This window comes from Capricornis sumatraensis, chromosome 19 (assembly GCF_032405125.1).
Source record: "Capricornis sumatraensis isolate serow.1 chromosome 19, serow.2, whole genome shotgun sequence".
Lineage (NCBI taxonomy): Eukaryota > Metazoa > Chordata > Mammalia > Artiodactyla > Bovidae > Capricornis > Capricornis sumatraensis.
In genome coordinates this window covers 35,899,623-35,919,937 of record NC_091087.1, presented here as the reverse complement: position 1 = coordinate 35,919,937, position 20,315 = coordinate 35,899,623, and the positions used below count along the sequence as shown (strand labels likewise).

At 39.9% G+C, this 20,315-nt stretch overlaps 1 protein-coding gene across 2 annotated transcripts in view; it reads left to right on the top strand.

The window, feature by feature from the left end:
- TJP1 (tight junction protein 1) overlaps positions 1 to 20,315 on the top strand; it is a 259,849-nt gene that overhangs the window by 168,388 nt on the left and 71,146 nt on the right. For both annotated transcript variants that reach the window (XM_068991334.1, XM_068991333.1), the window contains exon 3: positions 5,774 to 5,830. In XM_068991334.1, the coding sequence (XP_068847435.1) occupies positions 5,774 to 5,830 (57 nt within the window). The remainder of the gene's footprint in view (positions 1 to 5,773; positions 5,831 to 20,315) is intronic.

The following is a 20,315-nucleotide window of genomic DNA, read 5'->3' as shown; positions in this document are numbered from 1 at the left end:
ATAGACTCAAGGGGTTAGATCTGATAGACAGAGTGCCTAAAGAACTTTGGACAGAGATTTGTGACATTGTATAGAAGGCAGTGATCAAAACCATCCCCAAGAAAAAGAAAAGCAAAAAAGGCAAAATGGTTGTCTGAGAAGGCCTTACAAATAGCCAAGAAAAGAAGAGACGCAAAAGGCAAAGGCGAAAGGGAAAGATATACCCATCTGAATGCAGAGTTCCATAGAATAGCCAGGAGAGATAAGAAAGCCTTCCTATGTGAACAATGCAAAGAAATAGAAGAAAACAATAGAATGGGAAGGACTAGAGATCTCTTAAGAAAATTAGAGATACTCAGGGAACATTCATGCAACGTTGGGCACAATAAAGGATGGAGACGGTATGAACCTAACAAAAGCAGAAGTTATTAAGAAGTGGTGGCAAGAACACATAGAAGAACTATACAAAAAAGATCTTAATGACCCAGATAACCACGTCAGTGTGCTCACTCACCTAGAACCAGACGTCCTGGAGTGCGAAGTCAAGTGGGCCTTAAGAAACCTCACTATGAACAAAGCGAGTGAAGGTGATGAAATTCCAGCTGAGCTATTGCAGATCCTAAAAGATGATGCTGTTAAAGTGCTACACTCAATGTGCCAGCAAATTTGGAAAACTCAGCAGTCACAACAGTACTGGAAAAGGTCAGTTTTCTTTCCAGTCCCAAAGAAGGGCAATACCAAAGAATGTTCAAACTAACACAATTGCACTCATTTCACATGCTAGCAAGTTAAAGCTGAAAATCCTTCAAGCTAGGCTTCAGTAGTACGTGAACCGAGAACTTCCAGATGTACAAGCTGGATTTAGAAAAGGCAGAGGAATCAAACCAGAGATCAAATTGCCAACATCTGTTGGATCATAGAAAAAGCAAGTGAATTCCAGAAAAACATCTACTTCTGTTTCATTGACTATGCTAAAACCTTTGACTGTGTAGATTGCAACAAACTGGAAAATTCTTCAAGAGATGGGAATACTAGACCACCTGACCTGCCTCCTGAGAAACCTGTATGCAAGTCAAGAAGCAACAGTTAGAGATGGACAAAGAACTGGTTCCAAATTGGGAAAGGAGTATATCAAGGCTGTATATTGTCACCCTGCTTATGTACCTTATAGCAGAGTACATCATGTGAAATGTGAGACTGGATGAAGCTCAGGCTGGAATCAAGATTGCCAGGAGAAATATCAATAACTTCAGATATGCAGATGACACCACCCTTATGGCAGAAAGCAAAGAGGAACTAAAGAGCCTCTTGATGAAGGTGAAAGAGGGGAGTGAAAAAGCTGGCTTAAAACTCAACATTCAAAAAACTAAGATGGCATCCGGTCCCATCACTTCATGGCAAATAGATGGGGAAACAATGGAAACAGCAACAGACTTTATTTTCTTGGGCTCTGAAATCACTGCAGATGGTGATTGTAGCCATGAAGCTAAAAGACACTTGCTCCTTGGAAGAAAAGCTATGATAAACCTAGACAGTGTGTTAAAAAGCAGAGACATTGCTTTACCAAGAGGTCTGTATAGTCAAAGATACAGTTTTTCCAGTAGTCAAGTATGGATGTGAGAGTTGGACCATAAAGAAGGCAGAGAGCTTAAGAATTGATGCTTTTGAGCTTTGGTATTGGAGAAGACTTGAGAGTACCTTGGATGACAAGGAGATCAAACCAGTCCATCCTAAAGGAAATCAACTCTGAATATTCATCGGAAGGACTGATTGCTGAAGCTCCCAATACTCTGGCTACCTGATGTGAAGAGCTGACTCATTGGAAAAGACCCTGATACTGGGAAGGATTGAAGGCAGAAGGAGAAGGGGCCGACAGAGGATAAGATGGTTGGATGGCATCACTGACTCGATGGACATGAGTTTGAGCATCCTCTGGGAGTTGGTGAAGGACAGGGAAGCCTGGTGTACTGCAGTCCTCAGGATCACAGAGTCAGACACGACTTAGTGATTGACCAACAACAGATACAGGTTCTCCTGTCCATTCTTGTAACTTCCTGTCTTTCCACCACGTGGAATCTGCTGAAAGGACAGTGAAGCTGCCTAAAATTAGGATCTGAAGTTTTGGCAGGGAGCCCTTCACAGTTGGTGATCTGAGTAGTATCTTTGCCAGCTGGAGCTTAGAACAAAGACACCAAACAAACTCTTTGCACTTTCTGAAATGCAGCTTTTTGCTCCTTCAGAAATTAGGATTCTGGTCAGTGGATGCTGATTTTAAAGTTGTGTATAGAACTCAGAGCCCAGTGGCCAAGAGTGTCGCTGTTCTTGATGCCCACACTGGTTACCTAATTAATGAATTTGCAGCCTGTTTGGAATTGGAATTACAGTCTAGTAGGATTTTGGAGCTAGACAGGGCTTTCTCCTTGAGTTGATGTATCCCATTCCTTAAATGGGGAACACTAAAGTTACTTACATACTTAATGGCAGACTTGGGCTCTGATCTTGGTGTTCGTGGCCTCTTCATTTTCTGTTTAACAGCATATTTCAGAATTACAGGGGTGATAGTGCTGGAATCATTCTTATTGGAGCAACACTTTGTTACTTGTGGTCTCCCCACAAGCCTGAATATTTGGGGAATGAGACTTTACCAGAAAATCCTTGTGCAACTTACACAATTATGCATTTCTTTTTTTTCCCAGTAAGAAAAATGATGAGTTGTAAGCAATTTTATAATGAGGATGATGTTTTTAAATTACTTGAGTAAGTAGTAGATGAACTTAGCAGAACACTATTAAGTGAGAAGTGCTCACAGCGAAAATAAATTTTCCTGCCTGCCTGCCCCAGTTTCTTTTTCTCTACCCCAGAGGAGAAAATCCTGGAGTGGAGAAAATCCCCTTCCTTCTTTTTCTAAAGTATCAAAATTTCTGAAGTACCAAATTTAATAGTACTAAAAATGCTTTATTTCCATTTTAGCCTTCATAAAACTGAGTGACTTCCTTTAAGAATCTGCTCTCCCTACCCCTCAGCATTTTATGGTCAAATAGAGCAAAGTTGAAAGAATTACAGTGAGGACTTGAATCTCGTCGACCAAGAGTCTACCGCTGTGCTTCACTGCATTGTATTCTTACAAATCTGTGTGCTCATCCACTCGCCCCTCAGGGCCTCGAAGTCCTCATAAAATCTGCCTAGTTAGACAGCAGTGGATAGTTTCGTTGCTTTTGCCAGTGACAGAAGCCAGAGGCCGGAGAGTGGAGAGGCGTGGCATGGTCTGTGGTTTAAACTAGGATGCTTGTGTATGCCTCTGTGTGTTTAAAACGCTAAGGATGAGCCGGGCATAACCACTTATGTTACAGATGTCATTGGTTTAGTGTGTAGGCTAAGCACCTAACTGGACATCGTTTTTCATATTTCGTTCTCTGTTGGCCCCTGTCTTGTTCATTGGTCTCCCTCTGGTGAATTGAGCTAATAAAGCTGTGTTTGGCTTTATCAGAGAAGTGAGCTGCTGTTGCCCATTCTGGGGAACCCACTGAGTTGGTTGAGATGTGTGCTTTTCTGAAGAAACATACTAATTTTGATTAAAATACTGAGAACCATTGTTTTAGAATTCTTATTTTTCCCCTTATGTAAAATAATCTAAATTTCTCTTATTGTACTCCTCTAGAAGCTTGTACATTAAGACCTTATTGTATAAACCCCTTTCTAACAGTAATTTTTATAAGTAACATAAAGTAATCTTCTTAAATATTACTTGATTTTTCCTAAAAGCAAAGTTAAAAATAGATATCTGAAGTTCAAAGTAGGATCTAATGAATGTGTCTTAAAATATTTTGGCAATTTATTCTGATTGGGAATGGAGAAAGAAAAGGAAAAAAAAAAAACCTAATGAAGAGATATCACCCATAGTCCCCTCACTTTGAAGATGATCGTGTTAACATTCTGTATATCCTTTTATATATCCTTTGTTTTCCTATTCATGTTTAAACTTTGCTCTGCTTGAAAGTGATCATGTTAAAAATGAGGGTAACAGGATACAAGCTGTTTCAGAATCTTTTTCTCCCTTCACATTAAATGAATTTTCTCATTTGATTTATATTCGTTTACAAAATGAAAAGCTATGTGGCCATTCAAACTATACGCAGGACAATAAATTTTCATTCCAAAGGTTATGTTACGGAGGTTCTCTCCTGGTATAAGATCACTTTCAGTTTGCCCTTGTTAGGAAAGGATGTAAAAGTAGTGCTGCTGATTAAAGAAGTGGATCCAGGCATGATGAGTTTAGAGCCATGCAAGCAATTCTTATTTTTCATAAGTCAGCTAAGCTTGGACAAACTGGCAGTTGCAGATTATTTTTATCATGTGTAATTTAGTAGGACTCTTTCTGTTTAGCAGAATTACTCCTATCATCACTGTGTCACATTGATGGAGGAATTTTTTTTAAATATATGGATCTTGGTCATTTTTTAAAAAAACAAAACAGCTTTGTTTCCAGTAGAGGTCTCATTAAAAAGAGGTTTTGCTGCACTTGACTGCAAGATTGAAACAAAGCGTTAGTGGACAGTTCTTATCTATGGGATGGGACAGAGGGATCCTTTCTCTCCCTCTCTTGTTCATCTGGCAGGAAAGTTAATCTAGTGGCTCTGAATTTAGGGAAGTGGGCTTTCTTTATAGGGATTCATTTTCTCAAGGGGCATTAATGTTCGATTAAATTTGCTGTGGAAAGAAGTGGGCCCACGGCCCCATGGTGGATACCTTCTCATGATGCTCATGCCAGCAGTGTGCTCGGAAAGCTCGCCTGTGGCACAGATGGTGATAACACTGGGCAACAGCGATGGCCTGGCAGTGTCATGCTCAGCGTTCTCCCTTCCACCCTACCTTTGGATAACTCTGGAAAGCCTTTAGACAAATTGTAAATGTCTATATATGTTCAGCAACCCCAGCTGCAGAGAATGATAGCATTAAAAGAGATTGAATTACTTTCCAAGAGCAATGAACCCAATTTATAAGAAATTTACTGTAAATTCCTTAGTGCCCATCCTGTAGATAGTGATTTATTTCCCTCTTCAGTAAAAGCTCTGACAGAAGAACCTGAGTTATACGGACATTTGAGCAGCAGCATCTCTGGGCGCTCGCATCACTTACTTTACCCAGGGATTCTTTTGAGAGGGGTGGAATTGTTTGTTCTTTTGGTATGGGCTTGTGTGCATGATATGTATGCTAGAAAAGCCCCACCCTTTTTTTTTTCCTTCAGAGTAATAAACAAAACTTGAAGATAATTCTGCAGTAAAATGAAACTAGGTTGAGCAGTAGTGTTTCAGCTGATACTGAAGCAACCACTGACCCAACCTGTCAAATGGTCTTATCTGTTATCCTGTAATATGTATTTTATAATTACTGAGTTCAGAGGTATTTGTCGTTTCCTTTCTTTGCACAACGTAAGGAAAGCTTTTAAATGTTTTATGTTGTTAGATTCTTTAAAAATGCTGTTCTAACTTCTGTCACTGTTAAGTTGCAGAATTAGCGTGAATACTGATTTCAGCTGGCCTGAAGTGAGTGTAGAGTGGCGTTTGTCCAAATTAAGTTAAAACAAAGGAAGTTCCTGTGTGTACTTTCCTGTCTCTTACAACAAAAACAGAAGCATGCAAAAAACTTCTGTAATTACTAAGCGCTCTTCAGAGTACCTAATATTAAAAGTATGGATTTTGGTATTTTACTGTGCTAAATTGTTTGCTAGAGGTTCTCATCTACTTTATGAAAGACATTCTCTTAAAAGATAATTGTTTTTCTTTTCCTCTGTCAGAACACAACAATGGAGGAAACAGCTATATGGGAACAACACACGGTGACACTTCACAGGGTGAGTTCTGTTGAGTAAATAATCTCTGTGTAACTCAGGATCCTGGCAGTTTCTGAAAACAATAGAGGAAAGCCAGATGTCAGGAAGCCAGAAGAAAGGGGAAGAACTTTTCTATAATCCTTTGTTTAAAATCAGAGTTGCAATAAATTCTTGATTAAGGTCAAAAGTGAGCATGATTACTTTTTCATATATCTTTTTGGTTGTTATTTGTATTTTGCTGTTTTCAGTCATGACTTAAGTGGTTTATATTTTAAATTTTGAGTGCTCAGATAAAAGACACCGTATGCTGGTGTAAACGTGTAAACTGTTTCAGTGTTTCTGAGTATATAAGTACATATTGTAAGCTTGGGGTTTAAAATTGAACAAGGTCATGCAAGTAATAAAATCTTAAAAGATATTCCTTGTTTTGAAACATGTAGAACCAAGCTGTTGCTTAAGCAATTGCAGATGGTCAGAGAGCAAATTACAGTGATCTGGGTAAGAGTAAGAACTTTGTGGTACTTCCCTGGAGGTTGAGTGGTTAAGACTCTGCACTTCCACTGCAGAGGGCATGGGTTCACTCCCTGGTCAGGGAACTTAAGATACCACATGCCATGTGGCTCTAGAACTAGATGGAAAATGCTGAAATGAGGATTAAGTAAATGATGCTTTAAAATACTTACGTTAAAAGGAAAAAGAGCTTTGTCTGAAATGAACCTGTTTGGAATTTGCATTCTAGCACTGCCTGCTTCCCTTTAGAAATGAGCACATGTGGTCCAACTCACTTCTAAAACTTTGGTTTCCACAGGTGTAAAATGTGGCTGATGCCGCCTAATAGTACTTGGCATAAAGTCGTGCTGCCCATAGGTCTCCCTTTTCCTCCCTCTGAAGAGAGCTGATTGCTGATTCCCCTTCTCCCTGGAGAATGTGCAGAAAAAAATGAGAGAACAGACAGACGTTTTACACATACTGTTTCTACTCGCTGTGTCCATTACTAGCAAGTTAGAGAGAGGGAAAATCATGTTCCTAAACCGCGATCTTGTGAATCTTTGAATCTGCACATGATAGGCAACGGGTGAATTCAGTTCAATTCAGTTGCTCAGTCATATCTGACTCTTTGTGACCCCATGGATTGCAGCATGCCAGGCTTCCCTGTCCATCACCAACTCCTGGAGTTTACTCAAACTCATGTCCATCGTGTTGATAATACCATCCAACCATTTCATCCTCTGTCAGCGCCTTCTCCTCCCGCTTTCAATCTTTCCCAACATCAGGGTCTTTTCCATTGAGTTGGTTCTTCACATCAGTGGCCAAAATATTGGAGTTTCAGCTTCAGCATCAGTCATTCCAATGAATATTTGGGACTGATTTCCTTTAGAATGGACTGGTTGGATCTCCTTGCAGTCCTAGGGACCCTAACAGTTCAAAAGCATCAGTTCTTTGGTCAGCTTTCTTTATAGCCCAAGTCTCACATCCATACATGACTACTGGAAAAACTGTAGCTTTGACTATATGGACCTTTGTTGATAAAGTAGTGTCTCTGCCTTTTAATATGCTGTCTAGGATGGTCATAGCTTTTGTTTCCAAGGAGCAAGCGTCTTAATTTCATGGCTGCAGTCACCATCTGCAGTGATTTTGCAGCCCAAGAAAATAGTCTCTCCCTGTTTCCATTGTTTCCCCATCTATTTATTTGTCATGAAGTGATGGGGACCAAATGCCATGATCTTAGTTTTCTGAATGTTCAAACTGCCGCACAACTGCACTCATCTCACATGCTAGCAAAGTAATGCTCAAAATTCTCCAAGCCAGGCTTCAGCAGTATGTGAACTATGAACTTCCAGATGTTCAAGCTGGATTTAGAAGAGGCAGAGGAACCAGAGATCAAATTGCCAACATCCAGTGGATCATCAAAAAAGCAAGAGAGTTATCAGAAAAACATCTACTTTTGTTTTATTGACTATGCCAAAGCCTTTGGCTATGTGGATCACAACAAACTGGAAAATTCTTCGAGATGGGAATTTCAGACCACCTGACCTGCTTCCTGAGAAATCTTGTATGCAGGTCAAGAAGCAACAGTTAGAATTGGACATGGAACATCAGACTGGTTCTAAATTGGGAAAGGAGTATGTCAAGGCTGTATATTGTCACCCTGCTTGTTTAACTTACATGCAGAGTACATCATGCGAAATGCCAGGCTGGATGAAGCATAAGCTGGAATCAAGATTGCTGGGAGAATTATCAATAACCTCAGATACACAGATGACATCACCCTTATGACAGAAAGTGAAGAAGAACTAAAGAGCCTCTTGATGAAAGTGAAAGAGGAGAGTGAAAAAGTTGGCTTAAAACTCAAGATTCAGAAAACTAAAATCATGGCATCTGGTCCCATCACTTCACGGGTGAATTAATTGTTTAGAAAAGAAACAGTGATTTCAGATAAAATACACTCGATTTTTTGTGTGTCTCCCTAAATAGTAAAAAAAAAAAAAAAAAAAAAAATTCCTAATACTAACCTTAACTTTATAGAGCTAAGGTATGGCCTGAATTTGTTTGAAATATCCTGATAACATGTTTAAATCAGATTAAACATATATCATCATGCCTTATAAATAGTCAGTTGTCTAGTGTTTATAGAATAATTTGATACTATTTTATCATATTTCATTAATTTCCTTAATACTTTCATTGTTTTTGTTGATATTATTTACACACATTAAAATTCATTGTTAACGTACAGTTCTGAGTCTGCCAAACGCATTTAGCCCTGTGACAGTCACATAACCACCACTGCAGACCATGTAGAACAGTCTGGTCACCCTGAGGTTCTCCCACGTGCAACTTGTAGTCAGCTCCAAGCCCTTACCTTCAGCGCTTAGCAACCACGGGTGTTTTCTATTCTGTACACTGGCCTTTTCCAGAGTGTCATGAGAGGAACTCATATAGTATGTAGTCTTATGAGACTGGCTTCTTACACTTAACCCAATGCACTTGAGATTTCTCTGTGATAGACTTGTATCAGTAGTAGTTAGTTCCTTCTTATTGCTGAGTAGCATTTCATTATATGAATATAGAATAATTCGCTTATTCATTGTTCAGCCTGGATACCTTTGTAATTATGAATAAATCTGCTCTGGTATACAGGTTTTTGTATGCTCATACCTTTTCCTTTCTTCTGGGTAAATTCCTGGGAATGCAATGTTTTTGGTTTTATGGTAAGTGAATGTTTAACTTTTATAAGGAGCTGTCACACTTTCTGTACTATTCTGCATCTCAGCCAGCAGCTCATAAGAGCTCCAGTTACTTTGTATCCTCACAAACAGTTGATTGTATCAGGGCTGGAATGTTGTTTTCCTCCTTATTATCTGTTCTAATAGGTGTGTTGTGGTATGTCATTGTGGTTTTAGTTTGTAGTTCTCTAAAGACTAATGATGTTGAATATCTGTTTATGTGCTTATTTGTCATTTATATATCCATCTTGTTTAGGGCTTCCTTGATAGCTCAGTTGGTAAAGAATCTGCCTGCAGTGCAGGAGAGCCCAGCTCGATTCCTGGGTCAGGAAGGTCTGCTAGAGAAGGGGTAGGCTACCCACTCCAGTATTCTTTGGTAAAATGTGTTCACATATTTTGCCTATTTTTAATTAAATTGTTTGTTTTCTTGTACTGACCTGAAACAAATAGAGTAACTGTTATTTCTCCGGCAAAAGTGGGTTTGCTGGGAATCAACAAAGAATTGCAGTTGAGGGTCTGCAACCATGATGAGACAATGCAGGACCCCAGCATACGGTGGAAAAGGGCACTGTTTTATGGAGGGAAAAAGGAAGTTGGGAGGGCTGAAGTAAACAGTGAGTCCACCGGAGGAATGGAGAGCCCAGGGTATTGTGGTTGTTCACTGGCTGAGTTGTGACAGTTTGTCACAGTGGAGCTCCTGGCACGCAGGAAGAGGAAGTCGGTTTTATTCCTGCTGGGCTCTGCTAATAACACAGTGCACAAGCGCATCCCCTGCTGGCCACCTAACTATTTTAATTGAGGTTTCTGCGTATTAATTTTTATACTTACTGTTTTTTTAAATAGTGGTAAAATACACATAACAGGATTTACCATCTGTTCAGTTCCCTTTTTTTCCCAGTTCCTTTGTCCATTTTTTAATTGGGGTTTTATTTGTTGAATTGTAGGCGTTTTTCTATATTCTGGTCATTAATCCCTTATCAGTAGATATATGACTTGTAACTTTTTTTTCCATTTCATGGATTACCTTTGCATTCTGTTGACTGTGTCCCTTGGTGCACAGAAGTTGTTACTGAGTTTTGAAAGATATTTGAGAATTCTGCCAAACCCGAGGTCCCGATTATTATTCCTGTTATTTTCTTCTGGAAGTGTTTTGTTTTTTTTTTAAATTAAATTTTGTATGTATTATAAGGGCAAGGGATTTTGTTTTTTCTTAAATACAGATGTCCACTTTTTTGAACAACCACTTATGAAAAGGTTATTCTTTCTTCATTTAATTGCTTTCTACCTTTGTCAAAAATCAATGACTGGGACTCTCCTGGGGGTGCAGTGTTTGAGATTTGGCCTTCCAGTGTAGAGAGTGCAGGTTCAATCCCTGGTTGGGAAACTAAGATCCCACGTGCCTCACAGCCAAAAAGCCCAAACATAGAACGATAACAGATGCAATAAAGAGTTTAAAAGTTGTCCACATCAAAAACAATCTTTAAAAAAAAATCCATCACCATGTATGTGTGGGTCTTTCCCTAGTCTGTTCTATTGAGCTGGTGTCTATCCTTTTGCTTATTATATCTGCCTTGATAATTGTACTTTATATTAAGTGTGGAAATCAGGTAGTGTGACTCTTCCAAATGTACTGTTATTTTTAAATTATTTTAACTAATTCCTTTGCCTTGCTATATAAATTTTAGAATGTTTGTCAAATTACAAAAAAGTCTGCTAGGATTCTCATTGGGATTGCATTGAATCTGCAGATCCATTTGGGGAGAAATGGTATCTTAACAGTATTGAGTATTCCTCAACAGTATAAATTATGGATGTAGTATGTCTCTCCATTTACCTTAATACTGTTTTGTGGTTTTCAGCATACAGATTCTACACACACTTTGTTAAGATTTCTTGACAAGCATATTTTATGTTTCCTCATGCTGTTGTAAACAGTGGTTTTTAAATTTCAGTTTTTGATTGCATATTAATATGTAGAAATACAGTTGATTTTTGTTTATTTTAATAGTGAACTTGAAACTTCTAAACTTAGAAGTTCTAGGAACTTTCATGGTAGATTTCTTTTGCATTTTTCTTTGTGGGCAGTCATTTGTGAATAGAGGCAGTTTTAGTTCATCTTTTTAGATGTATAAGCTGTTCATTTCTTTTTCTTGCCTGACTGTACTAGCTAGGACTTCCAGGATATTGTTGAATAGGTACTGTGAGCAGGCATCTTTTTCAGCCTTGTGTGTGGATGTTGGCAGTAAGGTTTTTGTAGATGCCTTTTATGAGGTTAAAGAAGTGGCCTTGTGTTTCTATTTTGCTATTTAATAGGTTGAGGAAGTGCTCTTTTATACTTGCTTTGCTAAAAGCCCTTTTTTTAAAAGTCATGAGTAGATTTTGGATTTTTGCCCATGCTTTTTTCCTAAGTATTGATGGAGGTTATCATTAAATTGATTAAAGTTATCACTCTAAAGTTTTCAGTCTGTTGATATGTTCAGTTTCTTGCCTTTTGGAGTTGAACAGCCTTCCATTCCAAGGATGAATTCTGCCTAGTTGTGATGTGTTGCTTATTTTATATATGGCTGGATTGATTTGCTGATGTTCTGTGGAGACACTTGTTTCTGCAGTCATGAATGATACTGGTTAGTACTTTCTCCTTGTGTATGTACTGGTTTAGGTTATTGGCTAGTACTTTTTTCTTGTGTGTGTACTGATTTAGGATATTGGTTAGTACTTTCTTCTCGTGTGTGTACTGGTTTAGGATATTGGCTAGTACTTTTTCCTTGTGTGTGTGCTGGTTTAGGAGTGAGGAAGGCTGCCTGTCTCCTTGCTATGCTCCCTGGCAGACTGTGCAGCTGAAGTTCTCTCGACGGAGTGTAGCTGTCTGGTTCTGGAGTGTTCTTCATGAAAAAGCTTTTAACTAAACATTTGTTTTCTTTGATTTTGTATAGGACTCTTCAGGTTATATGTTTCTTCTTTGTTAGCTTTTTGAGATTTTTTTTTTGTGTGTAGCTTTGGTAGTTTGTACCTTTCAAAGTATTTGTTCCTTTTATCTGAATTATCAAGTTTATAGACATAAAGTTATAACACTCCCTTATTTTAATGTCTTAGGATCTATAATATTTTCAGTTTTGATATTGGTAATCTGTGCCTTCTCATTTTTTGGTCAGTCTGGCTGTAGGTTTAAACAATTTTGTTGATTTTTCAGAATACCTGCTTTTCTTTTTAGTGATATTTTAAAATTTTCTGCTTTGTATTTCACTGGTTTCTGCTCTTATTTTAATGTTTCTTCTACTTATATTGGGTTTAAGTTGCTGTTCTTTTTATAATTTCTTAAGGTAGAAGCTAGATCATCTGAGACCATAGGGTGTAATTTAACCACATACCACATTACATTTTTTTCCCCTAATACCTTTTTAGTTTTTAAAAAAGTAAAATAAAATAAAACACTTAAATTAGCTAAAGTATGTTTCTCCTTTTGTACTGTTCTGCCAGGTTTTCTCAGTTTTGGGCAAATACTAGTTTATTTTCTACAGATCTGTCTCATTGGCTTAGGCCAAGTAGGAAAAGATTCTGAATGGTGAAGAAACAAGAGTCTGATTTTCTGAATGTGTTAATTTAAAAGTGTCCCACCTGCTCTTCATGGAAGTGATGGTCCTCAGGCAAAGGTCTGGAACTCCCGTCTGGAAAGATCAGTGTGGATTCCCTTCTCTCACTCTTCCTGGGCTTCAGATTTCTTTTGCTTTAAGGAGGGTACCAGCCGAGAAAAATGTCATTAAAAGATAACTTGGAGAGAAGATGAGTATGTATAATTCACAATTTTTTGGTTTTCAAAGACGTTTACTGTTGTGCTGGGAACACAGAGCTGTGTGCCTCTGGGCCTCATCAGAGAGAGACTAGGACAGAATGGAAATCCTCAGCAACTATCCCTCCAGGAAGCGTTTTTGAAGGTTTTTAAAAATAGACCTGTCACTGTAAGACTTAACACCAAAGCATAATTCAGTTGACTTCATTCTCTGAGGCTGCAGAACTGTCTTCCAGATGTCTTTTCTTTGGTTTTCTGAGTTGGTCCAGAATAAAATATGGGCTATCTAGAGCACTGTCAGCAAACTTACTGTGAAGAGCCAGCTAATAAATAACTTCAGGCCTTGCAGGCCATGCATCTCTGTCACAGCTACTTTATGGTTGCAGAAGCAACCATGGAGAGTGGGTGTCGCTCTGTTCCAGGAGAGCTTTATTTACCCAGTGGCAGCTAGCTGGATTTAGCCCACAGGCCATGGTCTGCTGACCACTGATGGAGAGCAGTAGCCCTCTAGGTTTATTGTAAAGAAGAGTAACTGGATCATCCCCACTCCTCAAAATCTGGATTCTTTCGGTCTGGGATGGAACCCCTCATGTGTATGTTTAAAACCACATGTTTGAAAAGGAGGGCTGTGGCCTCTAGCATCACATATTTAAGAAACACTGACAAAGGAATGAGACAGTCATTCTCCTAGAGGTGAGCCAAGTGAACTTTTGAAACAGTAGTGTGAAGGAGATAATTTGAGACTGTATGCTTTTGGCAGTAACCTGGAGTTATAGACACTGTGTCTTGACAGATAAAGGGAAATCCATATTCTTTGACATCCAACGTCAGTTATGTGAAAAGCGAAGATAACTTTTTCAAAAGAATAAAAATCCTGTGCATTAAGCTACCATTTTCTGCTGTTTACTGTCCAGAATAATATATGATATGCTTCTGTATTCCCTCATTCTTCTGTTTGCATCTTCAGAGGAAACTCTCTTCTGAGAATACTAGAAACCACTGAAACCTCTTCATTCTTCAAAGCTGAGTAATTTAGCTCCACTGTATGCCAAGCACTGTTGTAGTTCTGGGAAGTTTATCAGAAAAGAAATAGGCAGCATTCCTTGCCTCATGGGTTTTTTTTATCCTCAGTGATAGATGAATATATACCCCAGGTGGTTGTTTATCCCAACTCCTCTTGCATTACCCTTTTAGTGCTTGGTGTACTTAGTTATGCCCAATGAAGCTTAATTTCCTAGGAGGCCTATATAGTCAACACAGTCGCTTTTCAGAGATAAAATAGTAGCATTGCCCAGTAGCAATATAATAAAAACCATAATGTAATGATAATTTTCCTATTCTTAACATTGAAAAATGTTAACTGTGTGTGAATTGATTTTATAATAGATCTTTATTTAATTCATTGTATACAAAATATTGTCATTTTCAACATGTAATTAATATTTAAAAATTGATATACTATACTTTGCTTTTTCTCTTCCATACTGAGTCTTACAAAACCGAAATTACACATCGTGCAATTTCAGCACATTTCAGGTAAGAATAGCCACGTTTTGGGTGCTTAGTAGTCGTGTATATAATGGCTATAGTATTGGCAGGTGCAGGGTCTGTCGCTTGAGATGGTAGTGCATCCAGGGGGCCCTGTGTCCCACCCTTCCCTCCCATGACGTACCCATGGCTTTCTTTACTTTGAGATGTTCTCCCTTAGAAAACACATATATGTTTATAGTTCTTTGAGAAATGAATAAATGCTCCGGAATGAGTTGGTTTCTCTACTTTTTTATTTTCTGAAAAAGTACTATTAATATGTGAAAGACTAAATGATATTTCTATACTAAAGAATTTAAGGGTTGAGAGAACTTTGAGAGAGGCTTGGCCATGATGGCAGAGAAGAAAGACCTTGTGAGCTCACCTGGTCTTGTAGGTACACCAGAATGAACACCTGTTTACAGAGCAGTTACTGATGACCAAGATCGGGGATATGAAGATCTACAACTAAAGATGATAAGGAGCCACATGAGATGGGTAGGAGGGGTGGAGTCACTGTCAAGACCCATACCCTTAGGTGGGCGACCAACAAATTGGGAGGATGATCACAATTGCAGAGGTTCTCTGAGGAGTGGAGTGTGAGCTTCACATCAGGCTGCCCAGCCCAGGGGTCCTGCACCAGGAAGTCGAATTCCCAGAAACCCCAGGCCTTGGCTTTGAACACCAGTAGTGCTGTGAAAAGTAGAGACTTCACTCTTCAAGAGGCACAGAACGTCTCACACTGTCCAGGACCCAAGGCATAAGTAGTAATTTGAAAGGAACCTGGATCAGGTCCGCCTTCTTATCTAGGAGAGCCTCCTAGAGAGTCAGGAGGCAACCACAGGACTCCCAGGGGATACAGACACTGGCAGTGCCCATTTTGGGGAGCTCATTCTAACTTGTGGCCCCTGGTGCTGGCAGGGATCATTCTGGAATCATCCTTCCTGCTCATTAGCACCAGGACCCCCAGGACCTGCAGCCAGAGACCTGGGGACCTGGCTGCACCCACTTGTGAATTGGCACAGTCCTGTGAGCAGCTTCACACACCAGTGGGCAAGCACCAGCCCAGCACCCTTTGAGTCTCAGCCCCTCTCACCAGCGGTTCCTGGTTTCCCTGCAGCCAGAGACCCCAGGACCTGCCTCTGCCCACCAGTTGGCTGGTACTAGCCCTAGAACCTCTTTTCACTTCTTCCATAGGGCATGAGCCCTGTGGTCCCCTGGACCTCATCCCTACCTGCCAGCGGACTGACACCAGCCCCGGGACCTCTTGGGACCTTGAGAATGGCCATCATCAAAAAGTCTACAGATAACAAGTGTTGGTGAGGATGTGGAGAAATGGGAACCCTCGTACACTGGTGGGAATGTAAATTAGTGCAGCTTCTATGGAAAACAGTACAGAGGTTCCTCAGAAAACCAAAGATAGAACTACCATACAATCTAGCAGTTCCACTTTGGGGTATATATTTGAAGAAAACAAAGACTAATTTGTAAAGATACGTGCACCTCAGTGCTCACAGCAGCACTAGTTACAATAACCAAGATATTAAAGCAACCTAAGTGTTCATCAACAGGTGAGTGGATAAAGAAGATGTACATAAACACAGTGGGATATTGTACTGTGCATAGTCACTCATTTGTGTCCGACTCTTTGCGACCCCATGGACTGCAGCCTGCCAGGCTCCTCTGTTCATGGGGATTGTCCAGGCAAGAATGCTGGAGTGGGTGGCCGTGCTCTCCTCCCGGGGATTTTCCCAACTCAGGGATCAAAACCAGGTCTCTCCCACATTGCGGGCGGCAGATTCTTTACTGTCTGAGCCACCAGATAGTATGGAATATTCCTCACCCATAAAGAAGAATGAAATAAGGCCATTTGCAACAACATGGGTGGACCTAGAGAGTATTATACTTATTAGAAAGATGCTATGCAGAATCAAAAATAAAACTTGTGAATATAACAAAAAAGAAACAGACACAGATAATAGAGAACAAACTAGTGATTGCCAGTGAAGAGAGGAAACGGGAGGTTCAAGATAGGAGTAGAGGGGTTAGGAGATAAGACTACTATTTATAAAATAATTAACTCTGTGAGTAAAAAAAATTTTTAAGTGTTATGTTGTACACCTAAAACTAAAAAAATTAAATGGGAAAAGTATGTTGAAAGCAAGGAATCTAGTTAAGAGATAGATAATACAAGGTCAAGCAGGTAAGTTTCAAATAGAGAGGTAGTTGAATAAATAACCTTGAAACAGGGGCCAGGATAATTCAATGAAAAAAGCAATAGTCCTAACTAATGGTACTGGGATAACTGGTTGACCACATGAAAACTAGTGAATTTTGACTCCTATTTCACACCGAGAACATAATTAACCTATGTGCTCAAAACCTAAATGTAAGTTAGAAGGAAACATAGAAATAAATCTTTATGACCTCAGGTTAGGCAGTGATGTCTTAGACAAGATGTTGAAAATACAAGCAATTAAACAGATAAAATGAGGCTGCATCAAAATTAAAATTTTTTGTGTTTCAAAGGAAACCAAGAAACTTTCAGTAAGAAAGTGAAGGGATAACCCATAGAATGGGAGAAAGAAAATATTTGCAAATCGGATATCTGATAGGGACTTCCCTGGTGGCTCAGCAGTAAAGAATCTGCCTGCAATACAGAAAGACAAGGGAGATGCAGGTTTGATCCCTGGGTTGGGAAGATCCTCTGGAAGAGAAAATGGCAACCCGCTCCAATATTCTTGCCTGGAGAATTCCATGGACAGAGGACCCTGGAAGGCTGCAGTCCATGGGATCGCAAAGAGTCGGACATGAGTGAGCAATTGAGCACAAAGGATGCATGAGAAGGGAGTTGTATCCAGAATACAGAAATTCGGAAGTAAAAAGACAATTCAGTTTTTTAAATGGACTGAAGAATTTTAATAAGACATTTCTCCAAAGGAGATACAGAACTATTCAGTAAACATATGAAAAGGTGCTCAGTGCCATTGACCATCAGGGAACTATGTCAAAAGTGAGAGTGGCACCCTCTGGAATGACTGTGATCACAGAAGCAGACAGTAAAAAAGTGTTGATGAAGATTGGATTTTGGCTGGTGGAGCCAACTATGGTAAAGTAAGGTATTCAAGAGGTCAACATAGAATTTCATGTGACCAGTAGCTCTACTCCTAGGCATATATATACCCAAGAGAAATGAAGACTGATACCAACGCGATAGCTTAAACATCCGTGTTCATAGCAGCATTATTCACAGTAGCCTGAAACTACAAATAGCCCACATGCCCATTCACTGATGATAAATAAGCAATGTGTCTTATATCTGCACAATGGAATATTGCTGAACAAGAAACGAAGTACTGATACGAGCTGTGACATGAATTTATATGTCAATAAAGCTGTTCTAAGAAAAGAGGCTCGGAGAGTGGAATTCTGCATGTTTGTTGAGTGGTTTCCAACCAGTGTGTGATGGTAGAAGTAAGCATTTACACTTAGGTGAGGATATAAGCTAAGCTAGGCTTGTTTTGTCTGGTTGGATGCCATTGTGTATATTTATAGAGTGCATTATGAACGTTTCAGAGCCTTTATTTAATTCTCTGTGGTGGTGTTCAGTCACTGAGTCATGTCTGACTCTTCACGAGCCCTTGAACTGCAGCATGACAAGCTTCCCTGTCCTTCGCTATCTCCCAGAGTTTGCTCAGTTTCATGTCCGTTGAGTCAGTGATGCCATTCAACCATCTAATCCTCTGCTGCCCCCAATCTTTCCCAGCGTTGTGACAGGTGTCAGTAACCACATGGAATAAACTAAGTCTCAGAAAGGTCTAGGGAAATGGTCTCAAAGAGGAGCATCTTGACTGCAGGTCTCTGGACACAGCATAAGCTCTTCTCACTTACATGTAAAATTTAACTTTAAATATAAGGAATATTTATGGACTATAATACCTAAAATTCAAAACTATTGTAGTTCTATTACATAAACTACATGTTTTTTTAATAAAGTGAGTCAAATAAAAAGTAGTAACATTGATAAGAAAGGGGCCAAAGTTTGGCTTTTTTTTTTTTTTTTTTGAGAACATTGGTGGTAAGTTCAGTTTTGTGGAGAAAAGGACAGTTTTGGAGGAGTTGAGGTGTCCTGTTCAGTTCAGTCAGTCACTCATGTCCGACTCTGTGTGACTCCATGGACTAAAGCACACCAGGCTTCCCTGTCCATCATCAACTCCCGGAGCTTACTCAGACTCACGTCCATCGAGTCAGTGATGCCATCCAACCATCTCATCTTCTGTCACCCCCTTCTCCTGCCTTCAGTCATTGACAGCATCAGGGTCTTTTCCAGTGAGTCAGTTCTTCACATCAGGTGGCCAAAGTATTGGAGCTTCAGCCTCAGCATCAGTCCTTCTGATGAATATTCAGGACTGATTCTTTTAGGATTGACTGGTTTGATCTTCTTGTGATCCAGTTCAGTTCAGTTACTCAGTCGTGTCCGACTCTTTGTGACCCCATGAATCGCAGCACCCCAGGCCTCCCTGTCCATCACCAGCTCTCTGGAGTTCACTCAGACTCACGTCCATCGAGTCCGTGATGCCATCCAGCCATCTCATCCTCGGTCGTCCCCTTCTCCTCCTGCCCCCAATCCCTCCCAGCATCAGAGTCTTTTCCAATGAGTCAACTCTTCGCATGAGGTGGCCAAAGTACTGGAGTTTCAGCTTCAGCATCATTCCCTCCAAAGAAATCTCAGGGCTGATCTCCTTCAGAATGGACTAGTTGGATCTCCTTGCAGTCCAAGGAACTCTCAAGAGTCTTCTCCAACACCACAGTTCAAAAGCATCAATTCTTCGGCACTCAGCTTTCTTCACAGTCCAACTCTCACATCCATACATGAGTACTGGAAAAACCATAGCCTTGACTAGACTGACCTTTGTTGGCAAAGTAATGTCTCTGCTTTTGAATATGCTATCTAGGTTGGTCATAACTTTTCTTCCAAGGGACTCTTATTAAGTCTTTTCCAACACCACAGTTCAAAAGCATCAATTCTTCGGCACTCAGCTTTCTTCACAGTCCAACTCTCACATCCATACATGAGTACTGGAAAAACCATAGCCTTGACTAGACTGACCTTTGTTGGCAAAGTAATGTCTCTGCTTTTGAATATGCTATCTAGGTTGGTCATAACTTTTCTTCCAAGGGACTCTTATTAAGTCTTTTCCAATACCACAGTTCAAAAGCATCAATTCTTAAGTGCTCAGCTTTCTTTATGGTTCAACTCTCAGATCCATACATGACTACTGGAAAAACGTTAGCTTTGACTAGACTGACCTTTGTTGTCAAAGTCTCTGCTTTTTAATATGCTGTCTAGTTTGCTCATCTCACACGCTAGTGAAGTAATGCTCAAAATTCTCCAAGCCAGGCTTCAGCAATACGTGAACTTCCAGATGTTCAAACTGGTTTTAGAAAAGGCAGAGGAACCAGAGATCAAATTGCCAACATCTGCTGGATCATGGAAAAAGCAAGAGAGTTCGAGAAAAACATCTATTGCTGCTTTATTGACTATGCCAAAGCCTTTGACTGTGTGGATCACAATAAACTGTGGAAAATTCTGAAAGAGGTGGGAATACCAGACCACCTGACCTGCCTCTTGAGGAACCTATATGCAGGTCAGGAAGCAACAGTTAGAACTGGACATGGAACAACAGACTGGTTTCAAATAGGAAAAAGGAGTACGTATATTGTCACCCTGCTTATTTAACTTCTGTGCAGAGTACATCATGAGAAACGCTGGACTGGAAGAAGCACAAGCTGGAATCAAGATTGCTGGGAGAAATATCAATAGCCTCAGATATGCAAATGACACCACCCTTATGGCAGAAAGTGAAGAAGAACTGACGAGCCTCTTGATGAAAGTGAAAGAGGAGAGGGAAAAAGTTGGCTTAAAGCTCAGCATTCAGAAAACGAAGATCATGGCATCCGGTCC